The sequence below is a fragment of the Cebidichthys violaceus genome, unplaced genomic scaffold (assembly GCF_023349555.1).
Source record: "Cebidichthys violaceus isolate CVI_PGR_0920_01 unplaced genomic scaffold, fCebVio1.0.p SCAF_3, whole genome shotgun sequence".
NCBI classification, from domain to species: Eukaryota; Metazoa; Chordata; class Actinopteri; order Perciformes; family Stichaeidae; genus Cebidichthys; species Cebidichthys violaceus.
Window position 1 is genome coordinate 4,958,192 of NW_027176483.1, and position 27,717 is coordinate 4,985,908.

Sequence of the window (27,717 nt, forward strand, 5' to 3'; positions counted from 1 at the left end):
TTAACTCTGAGCTGAGGCAGAAAATGAGCAGGTCTAATGTTAGAGGGAGCAGATGATGTCCAAAATCTTCAATTGCATTTGTACCTAGCTAAAAAATCTTGAGCTTGACATGTGTTTAGTGTGAATTATTTGCAATCACGCAATAACAATTTTTTTCCCCACCATTTCCCAACACTTTAAACTGATTGTATTCTGTTTCTATGGACCTTGCCCTCTTCTCAGAAAACTGTCACTGAGTCCAATAATATTGTTTCCCTCGTAGAAAGGGAGGCCAGCTATTGAGTCAGATATCTGATAGGAGGCTAGGAGGCTAGGAGAGTCAGTGTGAGTGTGTGTGTGAGTGTGTGTGTGTGTGTGTGTGTGTGTGTGTGTGTGTGTGTGTGTGTGTGTGTGTGAGAGACAATGTAGGGGGTGCTGCCTGCTTGTCGTCGAGTCTGTCCTGAACCCACACAGCCAAACTGCCGCGGGAAGAATTTGTGCTCCCGTGTACTACAATATCCTGTTTGGACTCAAGCTGATCTCCCCACTCGTACACACATGCACAGTGTCTCACACACACACACACACACACACACACACACACACACACACACACACACACACACACACACACACACACACCCACACACACACACACACACTTACCCTGTTCATACATCACACTCAAGCCCCCAGCCAAAAAACATACGGCTTTGTTTTCGTTGCTTTTCTGCACACACTTCTGCAACGACGCTCTGCAGATCATGTGAGGCTGGTTCTACAGCCTATAATGTGATACGCTGTTTTGGGGGCGTAAAGTGTGTGCAGGTTGGTTGGGTGTGGGTGGTGGGGTTTACAGGCGAGCTGACGTTGTTTTGCAACAATAACAATATGGCCCCCTCCAGCAATCACAAGTCAAACAAAGTGTAAAAGCATTTGGATTACCATGAGCGGAGTACAGTGCTTTGTTTGAGTGTGTGACGCTGTGTGTGTGTGTGTGTGTGTGTGTGTGTGTGTGTATATATTTGTGAGTGTGCACGTGTAGAGTGCAAAATCCATCCACCCAGCTATCCATTCATTGAAATACGTATGTATTCATTCAGCCAGTGGATGACATCCTGCATACAATCATAGCAAGAGAGGAGAGGGCTGAGTGAACAGACTTGTTTGCACAAAGGAGCTCTGCTTCCCGTAAGTAGCCGATAAAAATAATTAAGAAAAAAAAAAAGAGAGCGAGGGAGAGGGAGAGAGAGAGAGAGACGGCTGGCCCTGAGGCAGATACCTCACTTCCCAATAGAGCGCAGTGCATTTCCTGAAACTGACAACTGTAGGACTTGAACTGAAGCCAGGGCAAACGTGAAAGAGAGAGACAGAAGGAAGCAGGGAGAGAGACAAGGAAGATAAAGAGGGAAAAAAAGAGCGAGTGGGTGACTTCAAAAATGTTGTAAATACTGGAGTGACACACCAAATGGAGACTGAAAATTCAGAGAAACACATAATACACACATGCAAACACACACACACACACTCATAGCTTTTACTCCAACCCAGATAGCTCCATATTCAAAGATAAAAGTGCCTGCTCACAATCTTTATCTCAAACCAAACTGTTATCAACCGTTTCAGAACTGGCACACCACAGCTATTGTTCGCAGCTTGACCAAAGCAGAAAACCTGACACACACACACACACACACACACAAAAAAAAGCCTGAACACTGTTCTGGACCACAAAGAGAAAAACAGAGCTTTGAGAGAGGAGGGAAAGTGTGGTTTTGTCAATTATGCTCTTTCTTTCTTGCTCAAAAAATGCAAAAGTGGAATAGAAACGTAGTAATGAATTGCAGGCAGAGGATGTTGACCGGGGTAGTGGTGGTGATGGTGGTGGTGTTGACGGTCTCGGTAATGGGCACACCCGACTGCAGACACCAAACTCATGAAAACACCCCGACAAGGACATTTCCACTTGAGCTCAACCCTACACTTACCATTTCCTTCTTACTCTTTGTGGAAACACAGCCGAGGCAGAATTATTAAATCTACACACACACACACACACACAAAAAAAAAAAGAAGCTAAAACAAAAAAAAAAAAAAAAAAAGAGAAAAGAGGTCAGTGATTGTATCCTGTCTGTCAGTGAGGAGAGGTGAAGGGAGTGGAGGAGTGATGTTGCTACAGCACAGCCTGCTGGTCAGAGAGGGGGTTTATTCACTCCGCTCCCCTCCTCCACACGCTGCTGTTACTGCTGACGTTTGGCTTTTTTAAACGCTGCTGTTGTTATTTCAGCATTTCAGTCCAACAAACAAAACTAACAAAACGAGCATGAACAAAAAAAACTCTTGCATATGATAATATTGAACCGTATATGATCATGTTAGTCTAGTTTGTTCTATTATACTTTAGAAGGAATTCACAAACACACTTGCTGTGTTTGTGAGTGTTGCTTAATAAAGACAAAAGCTGAAATACTGCTGACCTCCCGGCAGTTTTGTTGAATTAAAACTAACATAAAAATGTAATAAAGTTATTTGAGATTTACTATATTTTCAGTTCAATTATTAGTCTCATCTGTCAGCTAAAACACTGTTTACACTCACTTCTCACTATACAATGAATTAACTGAACTATATATTTTTTTCAAGCGGTTCTAAAGCAGTTGTGATCACTAGGGCTGTAGCTACTATTTAGTAAAGCGGGATTATATTTCCTGGGATTTTTTTTTATCTTTTAGTGACCAGAGGTCATATTCCACACATGCAGGGTTTTTGTCTGTTACAATGTGTTCAGGCTTAGTTGCTTTTTAATTAGACTATTCCAAGAAGACTAAAGAATATGAAAAGCATGTGGATTTATAATGTCCCTTTTATTCCTAGAAGTTGGGTGACAGCACTGAAACATTACTTAACTGAAATCTAAAACACATTAACACTTTAAATTAATAATAAATCACACAAAAACAAAAAAAGGTCAGAATTTCCATTTTATTAATCTACATCTACATCTATATGTTGTTGTTTTTTTTTAGACATTAGTACTGATGTGATGTGCTAGCACGGTCAATGTGTTCTCTCTTGTAGATCTGTTCAGTGTTAATCAGGGCCGTTTGATGCGTCACAGTTTGTTCCACCCTCTGACTAAGTTTGTAACATTAACTGTAGATGCACCACCCTGCCCTACCCTGCTCTGACAAACTCCATACAATATTTCTATGAGCTAACCGTGGAACATTATTATCATCTCTGTAACCAACGAAATATCTCTGATGAGATCACACTGCCCAATACAGCTTTGTCCTAGTTTTCAAACACACGCTTTTGAAAGCCTTCTTATATTTGCACTGAAGTCTCTTTTCACAGAGTGTATATTTAAATTTTTTTTCTTAATCAACCATTTCAACTGAACTAGAATTTTTTTTAATTTAAGGATTTGGACTTCGAATTTATAATCTAATTGTATTGTTTAGTTATTTGGTATGACTTCTACCCTCTCTTCATAAAGCAGCCAGTCAAGTTTATCCACAGGCAAACACACAATGAACACCATCTGTACCAACTACAAGCACTCGTTCAAAGCAAGGAAATCCTGAATGTTACTGTCACTCTGATTTCATCGCATGACTTTAAGACTGATGACTCTTTATCGTGACACCCACTTAATACAAAGCCCTGGATTGTTGCAACTCAACTAAAAACAGATCAGAACGTAATTTTATGCATTCTTACTACTTTTCGGAGGCTCAAACTGGAAGGGCCTGCAGCACTTTGATCCAAAGACACTTCTCTGACTTCCCAACCCCAACTTCTCTGACAAGCTTTGAAATAAAAGGATAAAACAAGGCCATAAAATTACAGTAGTAGACTGGAAAGGACTTTACAGCACATATACACTTGCAGTATAAAGAGGCCGGCCTTTCAGCACTAGAAGAGACTTATTTAGAGGGTTATTAGTCCCCGCCATGGTCCCTGGGGGGTCTTTCATTATGAACTGGACTCTACATGGCTGCTATTAACGGCGGTGGAAAAAAAAATACACAGAGAAGAAAGAAGTGTGCGTGTGTGAGTGAGTTTGTATAGCGGAGGTGACGGACGTATGACCGAGGCTTACCTGTTCCACTTACTTGTTCCATAATTTAAAGCTTTTCTTTCGCTCTACTGCTTTAAAACATCTGGCTCCAGAGGCATTTAAGTTCTTGATGGATAACCTGCTTCTTTATCTCCAACTACAGTAGATATTTGACATAGAGCAGCAACAAGAAAAGTATTTATTCTTTCTCTTCGCTTTAATCTGCTTATCTTTTTCTTCGTACTGCCAAGATGTCACATGCATGATAAACTTCCAGCGCCACATCTGTGAGATATCCAACCACAGCAACACTGTGGTTGCCTTTCTCTCAGAAGCAAAGAGCGTGGCAAATTCCAGTGTACTCTCTGTGGTGCAGCTGCAAATGTGTGGCTGTGAGGGGTGCCGCCTATAAAAACGTGTGCAATGCCTGGTGATGGCGGTGTGATAGAGGCAGCATTTGGCAGCCTGACTCGCGTTCCCGGTTGTCTTTCGTGTCGGTCAGAGCGAAAAAAAAAAAAAAAAAGTTCTGAAGATGAGACTCGACACATTGAAAACATTTCAGAGAAATCTTCTATTCAAATAAACACTGCTACCAGGAAGTTCAAGCCACTGAAACTGGCCCCTTCTCAGAATCGTAATGCTGATTTGGAAGCAGAACTCGTGGTCAGCTTTGAAGTGTTTGTTTTATTCATGCCATGCAGCAACAAATTCTGTATCAGGATTTCTGCAGGGCTCAGCAAATGATTTCAGACCTTTTCACTACCACATAAAAGACAATATAATGCCCTTTTCACAGTAATACAGTAAGGTCTACAACTATTAAGTACATTCATTTTTTTTTAAATTGAAAACACATTTTTCAGTACTTTTAAACTGTATATAAGAATAATTCCTAGTAATATAATCAATCAATTAACGTGACCTTGATCTGGAAAAGCAGCAGAGGACTGATGGATGGATTAACCATTTCAAAAAAATATTTTTTGCTAAACTTGACACTGTGGCTAACAGTAGCAACAGTGTTTCCCACATCTCTGATGGCATTGACTGAAACTCCACAAAAACTAGATATTAAACAGCCTTCTGCACAACCACATGCATACAAAAGTAAGAACTAATGTTTGAAAATTTTTTAGTACCTCAAGGCCTCAATTCAAAACTTTATAAAGACTTAACCGTGAAGATGTGTACGTGTTTAAAATGTGTTGAAATTCCTCTAGCAAGCCTAATATAAACCTGCTGTGAAGTTATTCACATTGTAGACCTTTTCCTAAAGAAGAGTCTCCATTTCACTTCCAAAATTGGGTGTTAAATTCATATTTTAATGCAATTATAGCCGACCAAAATACCTCTCTGTCAATGTTATATAAATAACCCGCCTCTCTCTATCAAAAAAATAAAGAGACGGGATATTTTAGAACAATCACACCTCCAAAGAAAATACATGGGAACCCTCCCATCTCATAATGGGATCCTTGAGGCGATGCCAGGTGGCCCATTTTAGCCAATTCAACCTCCACTGACCCAGACCCAGCCTTAGTTAAAACACACAGAGTGGTGTTCATTCACACAGGTGGGGCGGCCACACTTTCAAACACATGTACGCATGGGGACACATGGACACACACACACACACACACACACACACACACACACACACACACACACACGCACCATATTTTAAAGTTCCTCTGTGGGCAAAGCGTGGGCCAGAGCGCTGTAGCTCCCCTTTAGTCCAGCCCATCTCCTCCCCAGCAGGTAAACGCCCTGGCCGGTAGTGTGTCCCTGCTTCTGCGTGTAAGAGGGGATAAACCACAGGGCCCCACAGACGAGCTTCATCAACAGGCCCTCTATTCATCTCCAGGGCCGGAACACTGGGCTCTCTGACTGAAGCTCCGGCACCTGGCTGCAGATGGACGCAACATCAAGAGGCTGGGTGGCGCAGCACTGGTCGCCACACCTGAATAACCCCCCCCCCCCCCCCCCCCCCCCCCCCCCCCACACACACACACACACACACACACACACACACACCCAACCACCCCAGCTCACATCAAATGGCACGGCTGGCCTATTTGAAAACCCGAGAGCACGAGAGCTGAGAGAGTTCAGTTAAAAAAAAAAAAAAAAAAAAAAAAAGAAAGAGGCGACCAAGAGAGTTGTAGAGGGCTAAAGGATTGGCTGTACAAACAGGCCACTCAGGTGCTACTGCAGATTACTGTTTTCATGAACAGGAGCGAAGAAGAAACTGAGCCCGGCACAGGAGAAGAAGGAGGAGAACGAGGAGAGAGACACACACACACACACACACACACACACACACACACACACACACACACACACACACACACACACACACAAAAGTGGATAGAGTGTATTTATACAGGTGCCTCTAATGTTGGAGTGAGAAGAGAGACACACCTCTAAGAGACAGGGAAGCATCTATACTAAGTCTGGGAATCCTCCAAGTAAGGACCGGGTTGGGCCTTACTTTGATTTCTTTACAGTCAGAGTAGAAGTTTCCAGAATTAGCGTAAACTAAATGTGTGCGAGTGAAAAACAGTGTGACACACTGATATATGTAAGCTCAATCACATTTCCTCCTCTTATCGGTATATCCTACGACTACTATTACTACAAATACTACTACATCCACTACTACACCCCAGAGTGCTGGACAGCTGTTAGAGCAGCACTAGGCCCCTAAAGTGATCTCAACAGAACCAATGGACTATATGTTTCATGTTATTTGTCATAAAGGTCTTTTCACAAAGTACAAAAGTGCTAATGACTACCATGAAGAAAAGCCTTTGTCTCCGCGGGTCTCTATCCCAGAAATACAAAAGAAATGTTTGTTAGGGTTCCTCTTCAATAACTAATGAAGAGGAAAAACATCTGGAAATCATCATCAGTTTGTTTATGGCTGTGTTTGTGTGGAAATAAATATCCTCAAGCTACCTTATTTTCTCTTCCATTAATCGGCTCCTAATAATTCAATTGTGCGTGATTATGTCGGTTCATTAGTTTAAATTGTATATTTAACCTCAATGTTGTAATGCTGCAACCCATTAGGACGGAAATATTTTCAAATAACTGCACGCAAAGATTAAATCATTATGACGGAAAGAAAAAAAACAACAACTGCTAATCGTCATTAACCTTGTCCTGTGAGTGTGTAATTGTTAACAGCACTCAAAACAAACATTTTTCCATTTTTTTTTGGGAAATTGCCTTGCCCCTAAACAAAAGCCAGAGCAGCTATCATATCACAGAGTTGCTCAGTGAGTCATGTTGTGAAAACAGCAATTTCCTGAGACAATTTTCCTCTGTTTTGTTTTGTGGTGGTGAAGAGATACTGATGCCAAAGACAAAAGCAATGCAGGGCACAGAGGAAAGTAGGTCCGGCAGACTTTTGCCAATTTCAAATGCCCCCCCCCCCCCCCCCAGAGGCCACACACATACGTTACACATAAACCACCCAGTTGTAATAAAAACATGCAGTACGTATCTGCAGACAGAAATCTTTCCAACGACTTTGTATTTTTTATTGGCCTCTCAGCCAGCGTCAGGGTGACCAAACCTCATGAGGCTTGAGCAGATTAACAAAATTGCTCCTCATTTTTAGAATGAATATAAGCTTCAGTAGTGAGTATATTATACTATAAATAAACAGAGCAAATGACAACAGTAAAATCAGTTAAAAAATTTGCCCCGTCTTGTTTGAACTTCAGAGAAAAATAAACAGTAAACAACAACACATCCGTCTAAAGCATCATAAGAGAAAACACGAATACTGAACTACGGGTTATGAACCTGACTCTCGTCTCCCCAAGTCTGGCTTGCTGCAGCTGTGAAGGCTACTCAGTCCGGCCTGATTCATGTGCAGTTACTCATGCTGATTTTGGATTGAAGCCTGATCCACCGCACCACACCAGGAGACTTACCAAACCAGCATGCTGTGACAGGCTCACTTCAACCTGCCCCTGTGTGCAATCTTAAGTGGAGCTAATAGAGCCAAAAATGGCGCATGTATCATTTCCAACCACTGCACACGGACCAGTCAATAAACTGGATGCAGCAGTTAGAGATCAAGATGGTGAAAGTATCCTTTTTTTTGGGGGGGGGGGGGGGGGGGGGGTCTGGGCTGGATTATTCATGCAGTACTTGCTTGCTGACTCTATGGATTTTCCGACCTGTGGTGAGAGGCCATAAAGCAGGACATTCTCTCAGTCACTGACGGTCCCTCACCATAAAACATTCCCAGAACCACCAACACCACAGTGGGAGAGTACGACTCTCACCCCTCGTAACAGCAGAGGGCCTTCATTAATGCGGCCCAAAGACTGAACGCACTCTTTAATTAAGTACTTCATGAAAATGACTTTTACTGCCCTGGGCGTCACACATATATATATATATATATATATATATATATATATATATATATATATATATATAAAAAATAAGATGGCTTGCTGCCTCGGTAGGAGACTTTGCTCCACCAGCTCCAATGATCTCCCTCTGAAGAAGAGCAGTAACATTTTAAAACACACAGCATAACCTTTACTCTGTTTACAGCGTGCAATTTAGATGTGTGTGCTCTGATCCAATCAGGAACTTGTTTTCATCACATGACTCTCATTTATGTAACCAATATAACACTTAAAAATAAATGCTGTTTGAAAAAAGCGGATGACTTTTACTGCAGATGAGATAACGCTGGAGATTACACATGGTAGTGCGTGAGAAAATTGAATTATACAGTAAAGTCACTCGTGACCTGGAATGAGGTATGGTGTGCTCTTCCAGTATAAAACGTTCTCATCATTCTGTACTCTGCACAAACAGAATGTTCTCACCAAGAGCTGAGGTGAAGGAGAACCCAGGATCAACTGAACTGTAGTGACATTTGTAAAATGTAATCAATTTGATTGTTTTTGATCAACACGTGTAGATATTTGTGGCTAAAACCTGGTTATGTTTGTGCTTTTGTTGCACTCGTTTGGTTTGTTATGCATCATGTCAAGCTCTGTATGTAACCTTGTTTTCTTAGTCTTTTCTCTGGTGTTTCACCCGTTCTTATCATTGATGACCTGTAAAGTCGCCGTTTTGTTTTTGCACCAATAAAAAACAAAAAAAATCGAATCAGTTCATCCTTGAGTCTTAGTTGAGGTTCATGACAAATTTGAAAAAGAAAAAAAAAAAACTCCCTCAAGGCCGTTTCATAAGAAGGGACCAAACGGACAACCCAAAAGCATAAAAATAAATAGAACACACTGCAAGTCAAAGCATCCAACAGTCATTGACTGAATGTAGTTCGGTTTCACGCTGCCCTATAACTGACAAGTCACATCTCAGTGTAAAGCAATGCAGAGGAAACAAACAGGACACGGTAAAATACATTAAACTAAATGAAATAAGAGAAGTCAACGACCAATGACGCTCTGACTTATCATATGTGATGCAAGAGTACTTCTAAAGAAGGTTCAGTGCAATACATTTAGCATATTCAGAAAAGTGGAATCACTACATGTATTGCTATAATGTTCTTGTGACATTGTGAAGTACATTGAAGGTCACTGGAGCGTGTGCATTGAGGGAGATGATTCAGAGGATGAATTTCTCTCCAAACGGCCTGAAATTGGATCGGATCTATCTTAGAGCAGCGATCCTTCCATCTATCCAAAGTAGAAATATATGTGAACAACAACAGTCCACCCACAAACATGCATCATAAGCCCACATGTGAAATGTTTTAACTATTCACATGACCAACTGCAGACACAGCACAAGGCAGCCAACGAACGTCTGCATTAAAAATGTGAGGCCCGTACACACGGCAGAAATCAAACCAAACATATCGCCTCTAAGGCATTTTAACTTTGGACTGTACTGTAGTCAGCTTGACTGTAGCAGCGAGAGCAATTAAACTATTTTAATGCATTCAAGTGAGTAAAGGTAGAGTGGAGGTCAGCAATCCCATAAAAAGCCCGGAGTGTGTCATGAGATAAACTATTGAATCCCTCCGTTGCACGACTCTGTCGTCCACAGAATATGAATCAGTGTGTGGCTGTTTTACTGAACCAAGACTATTTTCTGTCTCTTTTTATGCTCTAGAAAATTGGCAGAAAGTCAAGAAGCTGGGGCACAATTTGTTCTTTTCTCTCTACGTTTCTTTCTCTATCTTTTCATAAAGCAGCAGCACCCAGGCAGCTTTTCTTGCTGCAGGGCAGGAGGCCACGGATCTTATCCCCATCCGTTTGTCTGTGTGTGTGTGTGTGTGTGTGTGTGTGTGTGTGTGTGTGTGTGTGTGTGTGTGTGTGTGTGTGTGTGTGTCTTGTGCATGTGCCCAAAGTGGGGCCCCTGACTTGTCTAGTTTGTCATTCTAATACTTGGCAGTAAAGCCAAAAATATTAAGAGGCTTTACTGGATATTTTCACATTAGATTCACTGTTGAATCTTGCATAAAGCCCCATAAAATAACTTTGTGGTCAGCACATGTTTTGGAGCACAACGCTGAGGAGAAGTGTGTGTGTGTGTGTGTGTGTGGTTTAAAAAGACTTCTGTGACAGACACCATAAATGCATTTTAGATGTTTTCCCTTTGACTGAACACCATATGTTTGAAACACCCCTCCGTGTCATCAATATCAGAGTACAGTGTAGAGGACAGGCGTACAGAGGCCACACAGACAAAAAGTCAATTTGTTCAGAACTCTGCACAAAAGACGCCAGTTGCTCAGCAGAGAGAGGCCCCTACTTGAAGAGGACAGGCCATGATGCATGCGTCTCTGCCTGCAATCCCTCCTGTGGCGCTGCAGTGGGTTTTTCATTGTTTATCTCTGGCTGGCTTGTAAGAGGGGAACTAATTAAGGGCTGCCTGCAGGTGGCCCATGCAGGCTTTTACAGGTCTGAGAGGACACGAGAAGTATGAGGAGGAGGAGGAGGACGAGGAGGAGGAGGAGGAGGAGGAGGAGGAGGAGGAGGAGGAGGAGGAGGGCGGAGAACCTGGACACACCCAGCAGGGAGGAAAGGGCCGACTGCCTCGGGTCACAAGATGACAGACATTACTGATCTGGTGCTGCTAGACTGAGAAAATAAGCAGGACAGATATTTTGGGTACATGGAGAGGCAGAGACACGATGCTGTTATACAGAGAACAGAGGGGGGGGGGGTGTTTCAGAGGGCAGAGAGAGAGAGATAGGACACAATCAGTACAATCAGCTAAACAAGGCCTTCCTCTGTTTGGGGCCTAATAAGTGTACTTGGATTTAGGATCAGGAGCCCCGCTGGGGTTTGTTATGATTTCATTTTACAGTTAACCAGTGATTGTCAGAAAACGTACGTCCTGAAAATGTACCGCTGTACCCCCACACACTGCATCACGTAAAAACCGAACCCCTAACAAAAATCAAGCCTCATTCACACAGGGCCAAGTAAACAAATAGTGATAGAAGTGTTTACAGCAAGAAGGGAAATAGGATGTTGACGGTTCTGGAACAAGTGTATGTGCTGTTGTTTTTTTACGTTATTGTTTTTTTGTTGTTTTTTTCTATTTAAGATAATTCATTCAGTCCAACAAATCACTGTAAGCTTGTTTTAGACAAACAAACAAGGCAATAATAAAGATGTATCTTCTCTGAGGGGAAAAAGCATGCCAGATGTGTGTTTGTGTAGGTGTGTGTCTACACACTGTGTATGTTTTGGGTTCAGAGGGGCAAAAGACATGATTGCGTGCGGACACTGCCCTGCACCACTTCCTCTTCAGGAGCCCAGAGACGTCACAGCCAGCTGTATTGATGCCTCTCACACATGTTACAAAGTATACACACACACACACACACACACACACACACACACACACACACACACACACACACACACACTCATTTTGGGGGTAGTGTGCTTCCGGAAAGCCAAACAAACAGTGGAAAGTTCCAGCCAGTGCTGCCGCGGAGAAATACAAGTGATAGAGTTAGCAGAGAGGAAGAATAAAAGGCTGCTTGAACAAGCACCAAGCTAAACTGAGTAAAGAGCCAGCTCATGTCTGATGTGTGGAGACACTCCAATTCCTGGATATAAAACAACAGAAAACTGATTCGGTGTGTGTGTGTGTGTGTGTGTGTGTGTGTGTGTGTGTGTGTGTGTGTGTGTGTGTGTGTGTGTGTGCAGATCACCTCAGGCAGTACGGGTGGATCTGGTAGCTGTCTGCAGATATCCAGATAAGGATGCCAAATGGCAGCGCTGTCCTTGGTGGCGTGACACCAGGAGCAAAACTAAAGCAGGCCTGGAAATGTGCCCAGCATGGCCCAAATCTGAGCTATGGGCACAGCAACCCTGCAGTTGATACATATAGACACTGTCTGTCTCTGCAGCTGGAAGACTCACTCTCACACACACACTAAGGCATCAACGCCCAGAGGTCCCACACACACACACACACACACACACACACACACACACACACACACACACACACACACACACACTCACTCACAAAAATAAAAAAGGTAATAAAAAAAACAGCATACAAACATGTACACGTGTCCGGGAGATTACACATGATGAATTCCCTTTGCATATTACAATGGAAGTAATAAAAAAAAAAAAAAGTCCAGATGATTCCTACATCTGTTCACGGGACAGCAATTATTAATTGACTGGCAAAAAAATCTGGCGGCATGTTTGTTAACTGTATAAGATCCAACTGTAACATGGAATGTTTTAAAATAGTTCACTGCACCAATGGTTGTATTAATGACAGTGTTGCCTGTACACTGTAAAAGAGAAGCGCCATCTTCTGTTAGGAGAAGAAGGGCTCTGACGTGACACGTTAAGCTCACACTTGAAGTATCTCTTCGGGAGCACTTTAGGTTTCAGTGTCACTTTGACGTAATGAGCGTGGTAGCTGGTGTCAAGATGTAACCTATCACCTTGCAGTTGTGCAAACAGTTCCTCAACTCATCTGTGTTTACGTTCACGTCTAAACATTTCGTTATTATGTTAAAGTGACATCAATCTAAACACTCCTTTCTTAACTCTATCAGTCATTTCATGATGTATGGCAATGGCCCCGCTGAGGCCAGCAGTGGAATGCAATAAGTACAACAATTTACTGAAGTACTGTACTTAAGTACTTTACTACTTTGCTTAAGTATTTCCATTTTATGCAGCTTTATACTTCTACAAATACAGTTTTAAATAAACTATTTAACAACAGCTGTAAAATGCATCGTCACAAAGCTGAAAAAAGGTCTGAGCTCATGAAAAGTTGACTTTTAAGATCTCACAGGACAGTGAAGCTACACACATATGATGATTTTATAATATGTAATGCACTGCTGCAGATTAAACTACCCAAAAAGTGTAAAAAAAAAAAAAGGTCCGCAAACCATGAACATCTACAGCAGTAAAATGCGTTTTGGGCAGAGCAACTGATGCACTATCAAGTGTCTACACAGGACGCACGGGAGAGGAGGAGAACGGGTTAAACCACGTGGGTGGCTAGTCACTCGGTAGTCACATGTTAGTCGTTAGTCAGTCAAGTTAACACATGGATGTATAAAGAGAACTGGATACACTGTTGGAGGCAGCGCCCCATTCATTCCTATGAAAGTTGCTCAGTTGGCCATGAAGCAAAAAAAAAAAAAAAGTTTAACTTCAGATTAAAAAAATTACACAAATCTAATGGCGATCTTCTGCATCACTGGGCTAGAGCTTCCTATAACCCCGCCTCCCAGCCCTCAGTCCAGCCTCATTCACATGAACGGAGAAAGGAAAATAAGTCTGGATTCAACTATTAGTGCATTAAAGGAACAGTCTGTAACATTAAGGGGGATTTATCAGCAGATATTGAATATAGTATCCATAACCCTGTTTGTAATCAGTGTATAATCACCCGAAACTAAGAATCGTTAGCTCAGAAACAGCCATTTATATCTCCCTGGGGACAGGTCGTCTTCCACAGATTCCGCCATCTTGCCCTGTCATGTTTCTACAGCCCCCAGAACGGACACTGGCTCTGGCGAGAGCCTTCCACGTTGTCTAAAAAGGTAGGGATGCGTTTAGAAACCAGGTATTAAACGGGCCCCGGGGCTAAATAATTGAATTTCTTTACACATTACCACAGTGAATTAGGGCTCAGTTACCTTCCTTGATGTAAGGATGGCCACCATCAGACACTAAAATAGTAAAGTTATTACGTGTGAAAACATATGGTATGGTAATGCTATGGTAGGAAGTTTCAAGCCTGCATCAGACTTATTCTTAAGCGCTAAGAAAAAAAGAGAAAAGGGTTCCATTTAAAAAAAGAAGAAAAACAGCCCAGAAAATAAAATAAGAGAAACTGCAATCACATTTTCCAGGAGTGGCACACATATCAAATTCTAAATGATTAATAAGAGTTTGGGTAGTGCGAGTCATGGTGTGTTAAGGATTACATTTTTCATGGTCTCCTTTTGACCAGCAGATAAGATCAGGGAGGATGGAAGGATGGGGAGTTGGGGAAAAGTGGAAAAAGAGAGAAGAAAGAACGAAGTACAGTGCATTGAGGAATTCAAGTGCTTTGTGGAGAAAGAGTCCTGGACCAGTGCCACGAACAGTCAGGCTGCAAGAGAAACAAGAACCGTTCTGCTGCTCATTACTCTCGGTTTACTGTAGAAGTTCGTTAGGTTAATGCTTTTTACATGTACATGATTGTCTGTGAGTGGGGAGCATTTTATCTCCCTTTAAATATTTAGAACTACAACTGGAAATTCAGGGGGAACTGTGTAAGGTTGCACCCTATATGGTAATCACTCTTTGTTCCTTTTGTACAAATGGTGCACTAAGCTTTTTGTTTTCAAGAGGGCACAGAGAGGAGAATGTAGGATGAATGGGCCAAAAGGCCAGAGATGGAGGTGAGTAGGGCAGAGGTAATCCTAGATTTGCAAGGCCAACGGAGGGAGAATGCTGTATACATAGTGAGGTGCATAGCAAGGACCACATTGTGTAGATATTACATCAAATCCATTTCAGTCCATTGAAAAAAAACGATTGCAGTATGTTGGAACCACCAAAAGAACATGAATGACTGTAAATACAATGACCAAAACATCTGACACCCATCAAGGGGAAAAAAAATAATAATAAAGATAATTCTCTATTAACCCAAATTAACTAAAATATAGTAAATATATACTACAACATTCAAAGGAGTTAATGTAACATAAATACAAAAAAACACTGCATGTCAATATGGCACGTCGCAACACTCAAACTACATATCTCAATCTTCATGAAGCCATTATCCATTAATAATGAAAGGGATTAAACCACGTACACATCAACTGCATGGCAGCCCCATGTAGCATTGGGACTTTTTTTAAATCCCATAATCTACTGAAACCTCAAACCTTCTGCATTTTGTCCTATGGGACTTGTTATTACCTGCCTGCTAAGTATATAATCCCCTAATCTGTATGCAATGATGCTACATAACTCTGTCCCAGTGGGAGAGGTACTCCAGCAGTCTCCCACTACTGGAATGAAGCCAAACAACAGCGTTGACATATTGTCTATGTGAACACTCGTAGTAACTGTAGATATTGTAAACTTGTTAAAGCACAACGTTGGAGGACTGGTCTGTTGATAATAGTGAAAAAGCAATAGTTAGTAAAGAAATCATGGCGGTCATTAATTTGCTCTGCTACGGCACGTCAAAACAGGAAGCAGAGAAAAATCAAATTACATCAGAATTATTTTGGTTCACATTAATGAAACTCATTTGAATGAGCGGGCTTGCCGGAGGAAGCGACATGTATTCACAATTCACACAGCAAACAGCAGCAGTGAATTCTCAATCCTATGAGGGCATGTGGTGACAAGCCATCCGGTACCTTAACATGTCCTACAACCTATTGAGAGGGATTTCTTTGACATTTCCCTCAAGACTAAAGGGATAATCCCCTTTATAACTCTCTGTACCTGATATGGCCTTGGCCCTCGAGAGTCTCTTTAAACCTCAAGAGAGTTCAACAAAACAACTTCATTTAGAGAGCAGCTAGAGGGGCTCTCTGGTCTGACAAAGGGCCTTTAGGTACCACCGACAAGTAGGGAAATCAGTATTATATGTATCAAAGAACGGAGGTCAGCATAGGGTGACGGATCGGAGGGAGACGGGGGCTCCACAGAAGAGCAGAAGGGACATTTTCTGGGACTTACTTAGCTTTCACCACTGGCAGGGGAATGTTCTCAGTCATGTAGTCCAGCTCATCCGTTAAGCTGTTGGCGCGGGAGATGTCGATGCTGTGATCATGATTCCCCCTCACTGCGAAGGACAGACATAGCAGATAGTAATTCACTTATAGTGGGCAGGCAACTCTATTCAAGTTTAAATCTACCTAATCTATACTGAGGATTTTTTTTTCTTCCAATTAACACTTTTTTGTTTAATTGAATACAAACTTTAAAGTAAATATTAATGCACATAGTTGTTTTCATCAAAAAGGAATTATTTTCATGTGCTATGTTGAATAATAGTAAAATTGTAAGACAAAGACAAATATGCGGTCCAAGGCAAAGTAAGCTGAGAAGTGTGAATATATTTAAGTATCAGTATCAGAAACTTAAAAGCAGAAATAAGGAAACAGAAAGATACCTGGGGAGCCAGGGCAGCTCAGAGTGAAAGACGACCAAGAATGTTGAGGACGGCCTGACGCCATGAAAAAAAATAGGTAAGAGACAGGAGAAGAAGGGGGAAAAAGAAGAAATCAGTGGGCTTCCTCATTGATTCACCGTTGGGTGTACAATAGAAACGTTAAATTGTTGAATTAACAAGGAGGTTTTCAAAAGGATGGAAAACTTCGGTAATTCTAGGGTGCAATTATCTTATTTCAGTTGCAAAAAAGTGTATGCGTTACATATTTTCAACAGTTTGTATGAGGAAATTGCAGTGCTCCAGCTCAACAGTGCAGCTGGCCGGCTGCTGGCATGTTGCTAAAAACAACAGCAAAGAACAACATGTGTAGTCAGACTGTCAGCGTCTCAGTTTGACATGTCTCTCCACCAAACCACCAGGCCTCCATTGTGATAAAGAATGGAGAGGCAAATCTGTATGAATGACCAGTCCAATTCAAGCAGAATCCATTCAGCCTCTCTTGTAGTCCATCATCGAGTTTGTTTAACATTGTCCAATCCGGAAGCAGAGAAGCTGATGAGGGAGAGAGATGGGTGAGGGGGGGGGGGGGGGGTGACCAGAGCTAACAAGAGCCACCTTTAGCCTCAACCTCAGCTCACTCAAGGAGACGTGAACTGGCTTATCGGCTACACAAACAGGATAAGGGTTTATTAACAATATGTAGTTTTATCTGGCCCATCAGTGCAAACGTGTTTGGCTTGGAGAGTATGAGTCAAGGGCAGGAGGGAGAGAGAGAAAGACAGAACAAATGCAGAGAAAAAAAAAATAGAAGTACAGCAAGAGAGAGAGGTAGAGAGTGGGAGAGAGCCAGAGAGAGGGAGAGAGCGAGAGAGAGCGAGAGAGAGGGAGAGAGTGGGAGAGAGCGAGAGAGAGGGAGAGAGAGGGAGAGAGTGGGAGAGAGCCAGAGAGAGGGAGAGAGCGAGAGAGAGGGAGAGAGAGGGAGAGAGAGAGTGGGAGAGAGCCAGAGAGAGGGAGAGAGCCAGAGAGTGCACTCCATTGAGAGATTCTCTCAGACTGGGAGGTGGGTGTGGCCAGACAGATAAGTGGAGCGATAAGCCGGACACTGACTAAATCAAACAATGACCAGTTTATTTCTGACTACTGGAGCTCCACAATGGCAGCTTACCAACTCCACACCCCTCCCTCCCTCTCTTTAGTGTCCTAGTCCAGGTCCCCATGGGCCCCTGTCCATTCCGAGCCAGGCCAGCCCTGTTCCTCACCCGTGGTGTTGGCAGGGCACCCAGTAAAGAAAACAGGCCAGGTCAATCCAGGACCAGTGTCTGAGTCTCCCTGCTTGGCTCTGGTTTGGTCCGGTTGGGGACAAAGGCCCAGCCAGCCAGCGAGTCTAATTAAAATACTGTCTGGGCCACATTAAAAAGGCAGGCTAGCTAATGATTAACACAGAGGACTTTTTAATAGGAGTGAAAAATGAAGTACTTAACCAGTGACAGGGGCTAGTGGTTAGACAGTGCAGTGCTCACATATACACTATATGCTCAGCCTTTGTGCTTTAGTATAACAGGTAAAAGAGTCCCAATTCCTGTTGTGTTGGTACAGCTCGTGCCTTAACATACAAGATTATAAAAAGGAAACTTGAGGCACTAAAATATGTGTTGACATCATCTCTGGAACAAAATGTCAAAACCCCTGGAAATCCCATTTAGAGCACCTCCGTTGTGATGGGAAGGACTCACCTGTTTGTCCGAACATTGCGGGGGTTCCTGCGAAGAAAGGGCGGAAATTATATTAATATGAGAATGCAACATGGCACCAACACTGACAACATCATTCCAACTTATGTCATCAACAATCTCCATGAGTTCCTGCTTTGCAACACAACAGCATTTTTGTTGCACAATTAGTTTCTCCTTTTATGAAATAGGATTAATTTCATGTTAATTTCTGGGCCAGAAACAGCCTGAAAATGTATTTTTGAAAGAAACAGAGGTTAGAATTTCTGTATAAGCAGTTACTTTTAACATCAAGTAATGCATGTGTTGCCATGCACCTCCGTTTAATGTATTTACTTAAAAAAGCTATAATCTTTTCTTTTTTTTTACAATAAAATATAATAAACAACAATGTGAAAACAATGTGACGAGGCTTGTTTGTGATGAACCTACAGTGAATTATCACCAGAATCTACAGCTCTCCTAAGCTTTCCAAGGTTTCACAGTGAGTTTAGATGTCCGGCCCGCAACTTTCATGTTTTGGACTCTCGTTCACCAGGTGGACCGAGACACCACTCCAAACAAAATGATAGTGTTGCTGAATGCATTAATAAGCAACTGTTTGCTCAAAAATCTGCCATATCGTGGCCAAAAGAATGTGTTTATCTCTGCAAGGAGATTATGTATTCGGTTGTGTGTGAGTGCATGCATGTGTGCATCTCTATGTCTGACTGTCTACAGCTCATCTCGAATACTGTTGGACCCATCAGCTCTCTCTATACCAGCCGGTTTGGGCTGCAAGTGAACTCCTTCCGTTTGGACTCGTTTCCACTTCCTGTGCACGCTTAGGTAAGACAATTGCATGTATGTATGTATGTATGTATGTATGTATGTATGTATGTATGTATGTATGTATGTATGTATGTACTGTATCTATGTACTGTATCTATGTACATACTGGCCTAAACTTGCAAATTTGCAAATGACGCTTACTACAACAGAGCGTGTCTTCTTATGTCAGTGGGAGGAGAGCTAATTAGCTGGTAGCAGCCGGTCCTACGGTGTGTTTGGCTAACAGAACCAACAGCTGAAAGAACTAAACACACCGCAGGACTGAAAGTTTCTGTTCAGAGGAAGCGTTAAACAGTAAACATGAAGCGTCACACAGTGAACTGCAGTTCAGCTGCTCGGAGCCGGTGCAGACAGCTGCATGGATTCAAATGAGAGCGTATCTGTCGACTGCGATGTACGAGTGAAAAACACATCTGATCCACTTGCAGTCTAGACGGGGGGAAAATGTGGGTTGTATTTATTCCATCAAATAGCGGCAGTGGTCGTTGCAGACACACCTGGTGGAGCACTGCACCGCACAGAGTAGAGTTCACGTTTCTAGTCACAAGCTTAAAGAAGAAGATATAGGAGACACAGGTGACGACTTCTATTCATCCATATTTTCTTTTAATGCAATAATATACTTGGTATGCAAAATTCAAACTTCATTACCATGCAGTTTTTATTGGCAGACTCAAAATATAAACCCCAGCAGCAAAATCTCAATTAAAGCAGTTTGCTATTTCGGACAAGTATTTAATAAAACAAAACAAGAAACCCTCTTTGAAACAGTGATGGTTTGAATAATAAATAAAAAAGCAGGGCCTCTGTTGTGGACAGTTGACATTGCAGATGCCTGTTTTATGGCTGGATCTGAAGCAGAGATCATACAGTCCCATGCTGTTTCAACTCTACTCATCATTACTGACAGCAGGCTGCAGGCTGCAGGCTTCTTTACATGGTTTTATGTCATCCACAGCTTGGACAATTCATTTTTCCACTGTATAGTCCCAGCATGTGTGTTTATGTGTATTCAACTTAATGATTATAAAAGCAAAACATTATTTTAAATGATAAGAACATAAGATCTGCATGTTGATGGCTTGTTTTGTTGCTAGTAAATATGAGAATGAATACTGGACAAAATGGTTTGACATAAAGTTTTAATTGACTGCTTTTTCACATGAACGTAAGACATATGTTTTCCTTCATTATCTAAGATCCACCCAATTAAGCTGGAAACTAAACAACATTTCCCCTCATAAGTGGTCTCTCCTCCAGTGATGGTCTGCCTTTATGTCAAGTTTATGTCACTCCCGTTCCTTTTATGATGGCACACTTAAAAAAAAAACAACTCATAAAGTGCATTTATTAACCTGGAGTCTGGGTTAATTCATTTGGCGGGGACGGCTTTTAAGACAGGAAGTTGAACCACCGCCCCCTTAACCAACCAGCCATCGATCAAGTACTGTATATAGACTGGCATTTCAATAAACATAGTTTCTATTGTTGTGCTGGCAACACTTAAGAACCACAGTTATCTGGATACTGAAACCAACATCATTATTTTATTATTTTGCCCGAGCTTTTTTCAGCCTGTTGACAAAAAGATAGCACAACTTGGCTTTGGCATGACTGCAGCAATATTGGTGATCTGCAAGTAGTACATCAAGAAATTCCCACTTGTAACCTTGACAAGACTGTATTTTAAAGTTTTCTTTTCCAATTAAGTCTAGTTTGAGTGTCTGTGGCCGGCAAAGGGGACAAGCGAGGCAGTAAAGAGCTTGTAACCATGACCTCTAATCACCACTGAGACTGAAATGGCTTCCATGTGGACTACTGAAGACACCTGGCAGCCATCTTGGGTCTAAGCGAATCACGATAGGGCCTCTATTTACTGTGTGAAACCAGCACATAACAACTCATCCCATGTTGTTTTAAGGTCTCCGAACAGCAATCTTTTGCGAAAAGATTAGCTCTAAAAAAAACACATTGAAAGAGGTTGTCTATCTGTATTTACTTCTTTCTTCAAGACCAACAATGATAATGAATTTGAATTATGACAAAAAGACTAAGCTCTGTGAGGCTGTACTTAGGCTTGTATTTACACCAGCATGTGTACATAGCATACAGTATATAAGTAATCACTGCCACATTTGCTCACTCATGTATCATGTTTTACCAATACATACAGTAGCTCCACAAAGGATGAACTAATGAGATGACCGAGTGCGATCTCAGCCATGCAGCAGCAGGAAGAGCAGTCAGCACCCAACACAGTAAAAGTGTGAATTCCTTGTAAAATGTTGGTGTTCTACATGGCAAAATGTGTAAAAATAAGTATATTATTAGATTTGTTAACGTAGTTATCAGAACTATCTTAAGTGTAACGACTGTATTTTTTCACAGACTAATACTTCTAAATCAACTGCCATAAAAATGTATTCCATCATGGAGTTGACCATTTAAATGTCGTAAATGCAAAAACAGTAGGAAAAAAAAAAAGAAACATTTAGAAAAATAATGGATTTCCAATGCCTTCAAGGCAGCATGTCTTCATTCCACGGCCCTCAACATACAATATGTCATCAAAAATAACATGTGCTAGCACATTCCACTGCACCTTACTGCTTCTTTTTGCATCTCTGGTCAGACGCTAAAGTGCTTTTCGTTGTACTAGTACCTGTACTCTGTACAGTGACAATAAAGTTGAATCTGAATCTGAAGAGGAACATATCACTGCAGTAACTCACATAGAACATGGCATTCTGAGAGGAAGTGCTTTTGTGAAGACGTCCAAAATTAAGTCAACAGGGCTCAGTGAATTCATGTGTAATCTTGGCGAGTTTGATTTTTCTTGGATTGAGTTGTTGGACTAGAATAAGTGGATCTCAGACTGAATAATGAGTGTGTGACTTGAACCCTTTATATATTCTAGATATCAGTTTGGATACTGTACATTACAGTAACATAAAAGCAAATATATTACCTTCAACAGCACCACTTGGCTCTTCCGGGAAAAAAGAGGTATCTTTCTTCTCCTCGGAGTCATCAATGTGATCCAGGGTGATCTGGGGGATCGATACGGCCCTCTCTGAGGCCACGCCCATAGAGCAGTTACTTCTGGGCTTCAACCTCCTCTTGGTCCCCCTTTTCTGACAGACAGAGGAAACAACAACTCAGTTAATAAACAAGAAGTGTGTGACTATCATGAGAAGCTGTAATCATAATCAATAATCTTTAAAGAGCCTTTCTGATATGTTGTGTAAATAGTTTAAAATAATCAAAAGAATTGTGAACCTCAGAAGTGACCCTGACTACACCTTTCGTCACATGACCCTTTCCTTCACGTATTCCCTCTGATAAGCAGTATATAGTTGGGACCATTCTACCTTTATCGACTAAACAGGTGACATTCAACATCCCAATACCCAGCTTGTGTAGCCAGAGATCAGTCTGGACACCTAGGCTTGCCAGGTGCTGCATATTATTTTGGGAGACCAACAAAACAGGGGTTCACGTGTGGAGCTACTGTTTCATAATGTTTGAGAAAACCATTCATTGCCTATCATGTTTTGTTCTTTTGTTTCTGTATTTTGTGTATTATCTGTGCAGACAGGAATGTCAGTACGAGACTGTTGTGGCAAGAAGGATTTTATTAGATTTGGACCGCCTCTTAATCTCTCAAACGAAAGAGTTCACACTGAAGTGTGAGCCAATAGTATGACAGAGGCACAATGTGCCGGCAAAACCATTAATATATGGAGACAAAGCAGACACTTTTTGAAAGCAACGTTTATTTTTTTGGTGCTGCTCCAACAATTGGCTCGCTTCCAATGCTGTACATTACGAGAAGGACTTCTTACACTATAGCTGGATATTATTTGTTCAAAGTGCTAGCCTGATAACAACACATTACACTTGAATATGTTTCAAGTGTTCCACATTGTCAAGGAAACTTGTGAATGTGGATTTATCCAGTGTTAAAAAGCCATGCTAAGCCAAAAACATTGACACACAAATATCACATTATTTTCCTTTAGTACCTGTATAGTTCACATTCTCCTATGGTGTGCTTTGCATGCTGGTGACATCAGCGGTACATGTTAAATCTCAGTTTCTTTGAGATCATAGCTATGGGATGTGTGAGTCAGTGAGTTTCTGTGAACTAAATAGGGCCTAAATGGTGCCTTCAGTCCGATCTTTAGACCCTCTGACCCACACCAACGTCATGGACGTTGGCCTTTATGGAAACTCAATTATTTGGACTCAGTGGATCAGACTTTGGCATTGACAAGTGGCCAGCAGTTCAATCCAAATACCCGATTTGAATGACTCATTAGTGGAGAGAGTGAGAGAGGGATTTGGGGGTGGGTGTCACAAGACTGAAAGAGAAAAGAGAGAGAAAGATGGAAGGGCATGAAGAAACTGTAGCAGACATTGAGTTTACTAGTGAGAAGGACACATACATAGAAACTGAGTTAGATATAAAGAGGAGAGGGAGGAAAAAAACCATTATGAATCAGAAAGAAATAGACGAGGCAGAGATGGGGGCGGAGGAAGATGTGCAAAAAAAAGAGACGGGAAGAGCAGGGAAGCAAAAGAAGGAGAGAAATACGTTTGTTAAACAGAGAAGAAACAGGAGAGGAATCTTGAGAGACGGAGAAAGGGGAGAGAAGAGAGTCAGAGGAGAAAGTCACATACTGAAGCAGAAAAGAGCGGAAGCAGCCGTCATTCTCCCCAATACATGCGGGTTCAATGCTACACAAAGATTTTTTTGTTGTTGTTCTACTAGACAAAGGTTTACTCCCATGAGAAAGGCCGCGGTGACATCATCTCAACTGACTGAGCCTTTGTCCGGCGGAGACAAAGGCCTCGAGTCATCCTGGTGGAGTCAGGCCTTGGGGGGAGGTGTGTGTGTGTGTGTGTGTGTGTGTGTGTGTGTGTGTGGGGGGGGGGGGGGGGGGGGGGGGGGGGCGGGGCATTTTAATGTGCACGTGTATTTGTGTGTCCTTCCGCGTGCGTGTACGTTTGTGGGAACTTAACTTGCTGTATGGCCTCGGCACAACATGGCTAATATTGTTGTGAAAGGTGAGCTGCACAAGGAGACAATACAATGTGGGCCGGACACATGCAAATGTGTCACAGTCCAACGACTTTTTCTGACAACACTCTTTTGTAGACTTCTTGATGTTTCTCACTTCAGGTTCAAAGGGTTATTTAAGAAGAAACATGTTCTTCTCACATATGAGGAATACCACATGTATTTATTTGCATTTCAAAATGAGACGTCTACAACCAGAAAATGAGCAAATAAATATTCGTACGATTTGAGTTTAGAGGCTGTTTAAAGGCGCCGTTACTTTTTTTTCTGGGTGGGATTTCACCTTTATTGGATGGATCAAAGTTACGAGCCACAATAAACAGTGGAGGAGAAAAAGATGTGAAAAATGTCCCTGGTTGAATTCAAAGCCAGCATGTCACAAGGTTGGTGCCTTTGCCCACAGCATCAAAGACACACTTTATATCATAAGAGTGGTTTCAAAAAGAAGGCTTGTCCTGTTCTGTTGAGGAAAGTAAATCAATCACTCCTGAAAACTGCACAAAACATGAGCCACAAAATAGCCTTTGCTCTGAATATAAGTTGAACTGGGATAATTACCGATATGTTCAGAATCCTGACATGAGGGCTGAAGTTTTCAGGTTCCACTGTGGTGACCGTCTCTGGAGTTAGAACATACATTTTCCATGTGGCAGCACAGCCGTTTGGTTTCTCTGCTGCGTAGCACCTCCAAAGTGTCTGAGGAGGACAGAACTTGTGTTAGTCAGTTGATGCACTATTTTCTTCTACTCCCCCAATAACACATTAGAACCAACCATAGGATAGCAAGCCAGTGATTAGGAACCATTAGCCAGTGATGCTACAATATGAGCCACGAATTCAGCGATGTGTGAATTGCTCTAACAAGTACTGAAGTTTAACATTTCTATATTTCTGTTGCTACCGTTTATTTGTTGTTTCTCACACAAATTCCTGTATGCAAATATATTTAATCACTTATTCACTTTTATTCTTGTGCATTAGGCTCAATTGTTTGAGACTATAAGTAACCTTAAGCTATTTGTCCTGTCATTTGTTAGTCACATGTAAAGCACTGCAGAAATGTAGGCGTCTTTGTTCACAGGTGTCTAAACTGTCTGCGGTTGTGTCTCTCTGTGTAAAGGGTAATTGTAATCCTTGTAATGGTTAGCGTTGACACACGATAGCTGCTTGTTTGTCTACCATTTCACTCTTGGCAAGTGGGATACTGCTCACCTTTTCCATTGCGCAGTAGAAATTTGCAGACAACAAATACCGTTACTTTTTTCTTTTCAGTTTCCAATATTGTTTTTCACTGGCAACCTCTTAAAAGTGCCCATTTGCACCTTTTCAAAAAGAAATTCAGATTGAGAAGATTTTGTAGCCATGTCCATGGTAACAATAAGGTATGAGGGTCATGGGTCTACTATTAAATCATTGTTTGTGACCTAGATTTTAATATATACTTTGTGGATTACAACACTACATTTCGTGAAGCTGAATGGCAAAAATGTACCTGGATGAGGCAGGCTGCAGCAGGGATCTGTCTATTGAAGTGCTTCTGTCTTTGCTTCTGTTGGACTTTCAGGGCAAACCCTGAGCCCAGGATACCCTGATTGGAAATAATGAATTAATTAAAGTTGGAACATTTAGTGGACGTTAGTAATGTAGATCCAGAATCTCAATATTAGAAAAAGATTAGAGACAAACATGGTTAAACTGTGCTTTAATGCAGAGAGCAATGCCTAAACAAAACAGAAGACAACAAAGTAATACGATTTGGACTAATAGGAAGAAAACATTTGAATAAATCTGTCCTTACTGGTCGTGAGTTTCATGTGATTCAGATTAAAGTTATATTTACAGCAGGCAGAGCGAAGAAGGAGATGGCGAAGACGCTGAAGCAGGAGGCAATGGCCTTGCCTATCCACGTTTGAGGAATTTTGTCTCCGTAGCCGATTGTGGTGACAGTCACCTAAAGACAGAGAGCGGATGAAGTTCCTCTTACATCTATTTAGAGGATCATTAGCAGATTGTAGGCATATGTGTGACGGAAAGGAAAAATCCTGTAATGTACACGGCCCTTCACTGATGCAAAACAGGTCAAGACATTTGAGGCTGATGTGATAAAAGCTAAATTAAATCCACACCATCGCAGGGAGAGTTGAGGCGTGAAACTGGAGGGTACCTGTCTTTTATGACCCTCCTTTATCCTTTCCTTTACAATCGATGCACCCGATACAAATGTAAAATAGATGTCAATCATTCCTCCTTACATGTCAAAATGTATAGTTGTACTCAGAGAGACATCAACATTCACTCTAATTTGTAACAAACTGACGTAATGAAAATGTCAGTCGATGCAAGGCGTCACCAGAGCAGTCTATAACGAGAGTTGGCCAATAAAGCCATTCTGGCCTCGTTCCACAACTGTCAGCGATGGCCGGGGCGTTTGAGGCTCTTGCTCCTCAAAGGGAATAAGATTCCCAACCCACTAATCCTCAGTGAGTGTAGGAATTTGCCGGGCTGAGGGAGGGGGGGGAAACAAATACCTCTTGCATTTGCATGTACACCCACTCTGAAAGCCGAGCCAATTCTGACACATTCAGAACTCACTTGGCTTACCGCGGGTGTCTATGGAGTATCGCCGCCGTTGTGCGCAAACACAAAGCGGCCGATGTAAGGTGAGATACTTAAAAGGGCTTTGGGAGTAAAAAAGAAGGAGCAAGGGTGGCTGGGTGTATGTTGGGGGCGGGTGGAGTGTTGGGGGATTTAATCCCTCGTCCACAAATCCGATGACTAAACAATGTCCTCCTGACCATCAGAGTGGAATGGTCTACTCAAAGACACCCCTCTTATTCAGAATGTAGGGTGTGTGGCAAAAACCTCCTCATGTCTACACAAAGGTCATAGACCTGGTCTTTGAATATGTGTAAGTGTGTACATGTCTGTATGCATGTTCATATGAATGCTGATCTGCATACCGTTTGAGTGATTACACCCAATTCAAATTGGACATAAGCACCACAACAACAAAACGTCAAGTTCAGCAGATTTTATGCTTTGTCCTGGTTGAAGTTAGACTGGTTGTTAAAAACAAACAGCCATTACAGTCAGCAATTGGCAAAGGAAGGAGAGAAGGAGGGAAGGTAAGGGAGGGAGAGAGAAGGGGATATGAATCATGGCATTGGCTTGTCCTCCAGCTGTGCCCTGCACCTGCACATCCGAATGTGGAAATCATGCCAAGAGAAGGAATACAGACTGGGGGGGGGGGGGACTTAGCATTCTCCAATCAACGTAATCTCATTTCAAAAAGCGCGCACACACACACACAAACACTCACAAACCTATTGTAATGGAATATCATGACTCTCAAGTTTACAGTCTCAGAAAAACAATAAGAAGTGCAGATCCCCAAC

At 41.9% G+C, this 27,717-nt stretch overlaps 1 protein-coding gene across 1 annotated transcript in view; it reads right to left on the reverse strand.

The window, feature by feature from the left end:
• Window positions 1–27,717, reverse strand: part of kcnq1.2 (potassium voltage-gated channel, KQT-like subfamily, member 1.2) — a 156,527-nt gene that overhangs the window by 106,278 nt on the left and 22,532 nt on the right. Inside the window, exons 8-14 of the mRNA XM_068723983.1 lie at window positions 26,163–26,273; window positions 25,815–25,910; window positions 24,881–25,018; window positions 22,208–22,373; window positions 18,412–18,438; window positions 16,679–16,732; window positions 16,243–16,348 (exon numbers count right to left, since the gene is read on the reverse strand). Of these exons, the coding sequence (XP_068580084.1) occupies window positions 16,243–16,348; window positions 16,679–16,732; window positions 18,412–18,438; window positions 22,208–22,373; window positions 24,881–25,018; window positions 25,815–25,910; window positions 26,163–26,273 (698 nt within the window). The remainder of the gene's footprint in view (window positions 1–16,242; window positions 16,349–16,678; window positions 16,733–18,411; window positions 18,439–22,207; window positions 22,374–24,880; window positions 25,019–25,814; window positions 25,911–26,162; window positions 26,274–27,717) is intronic.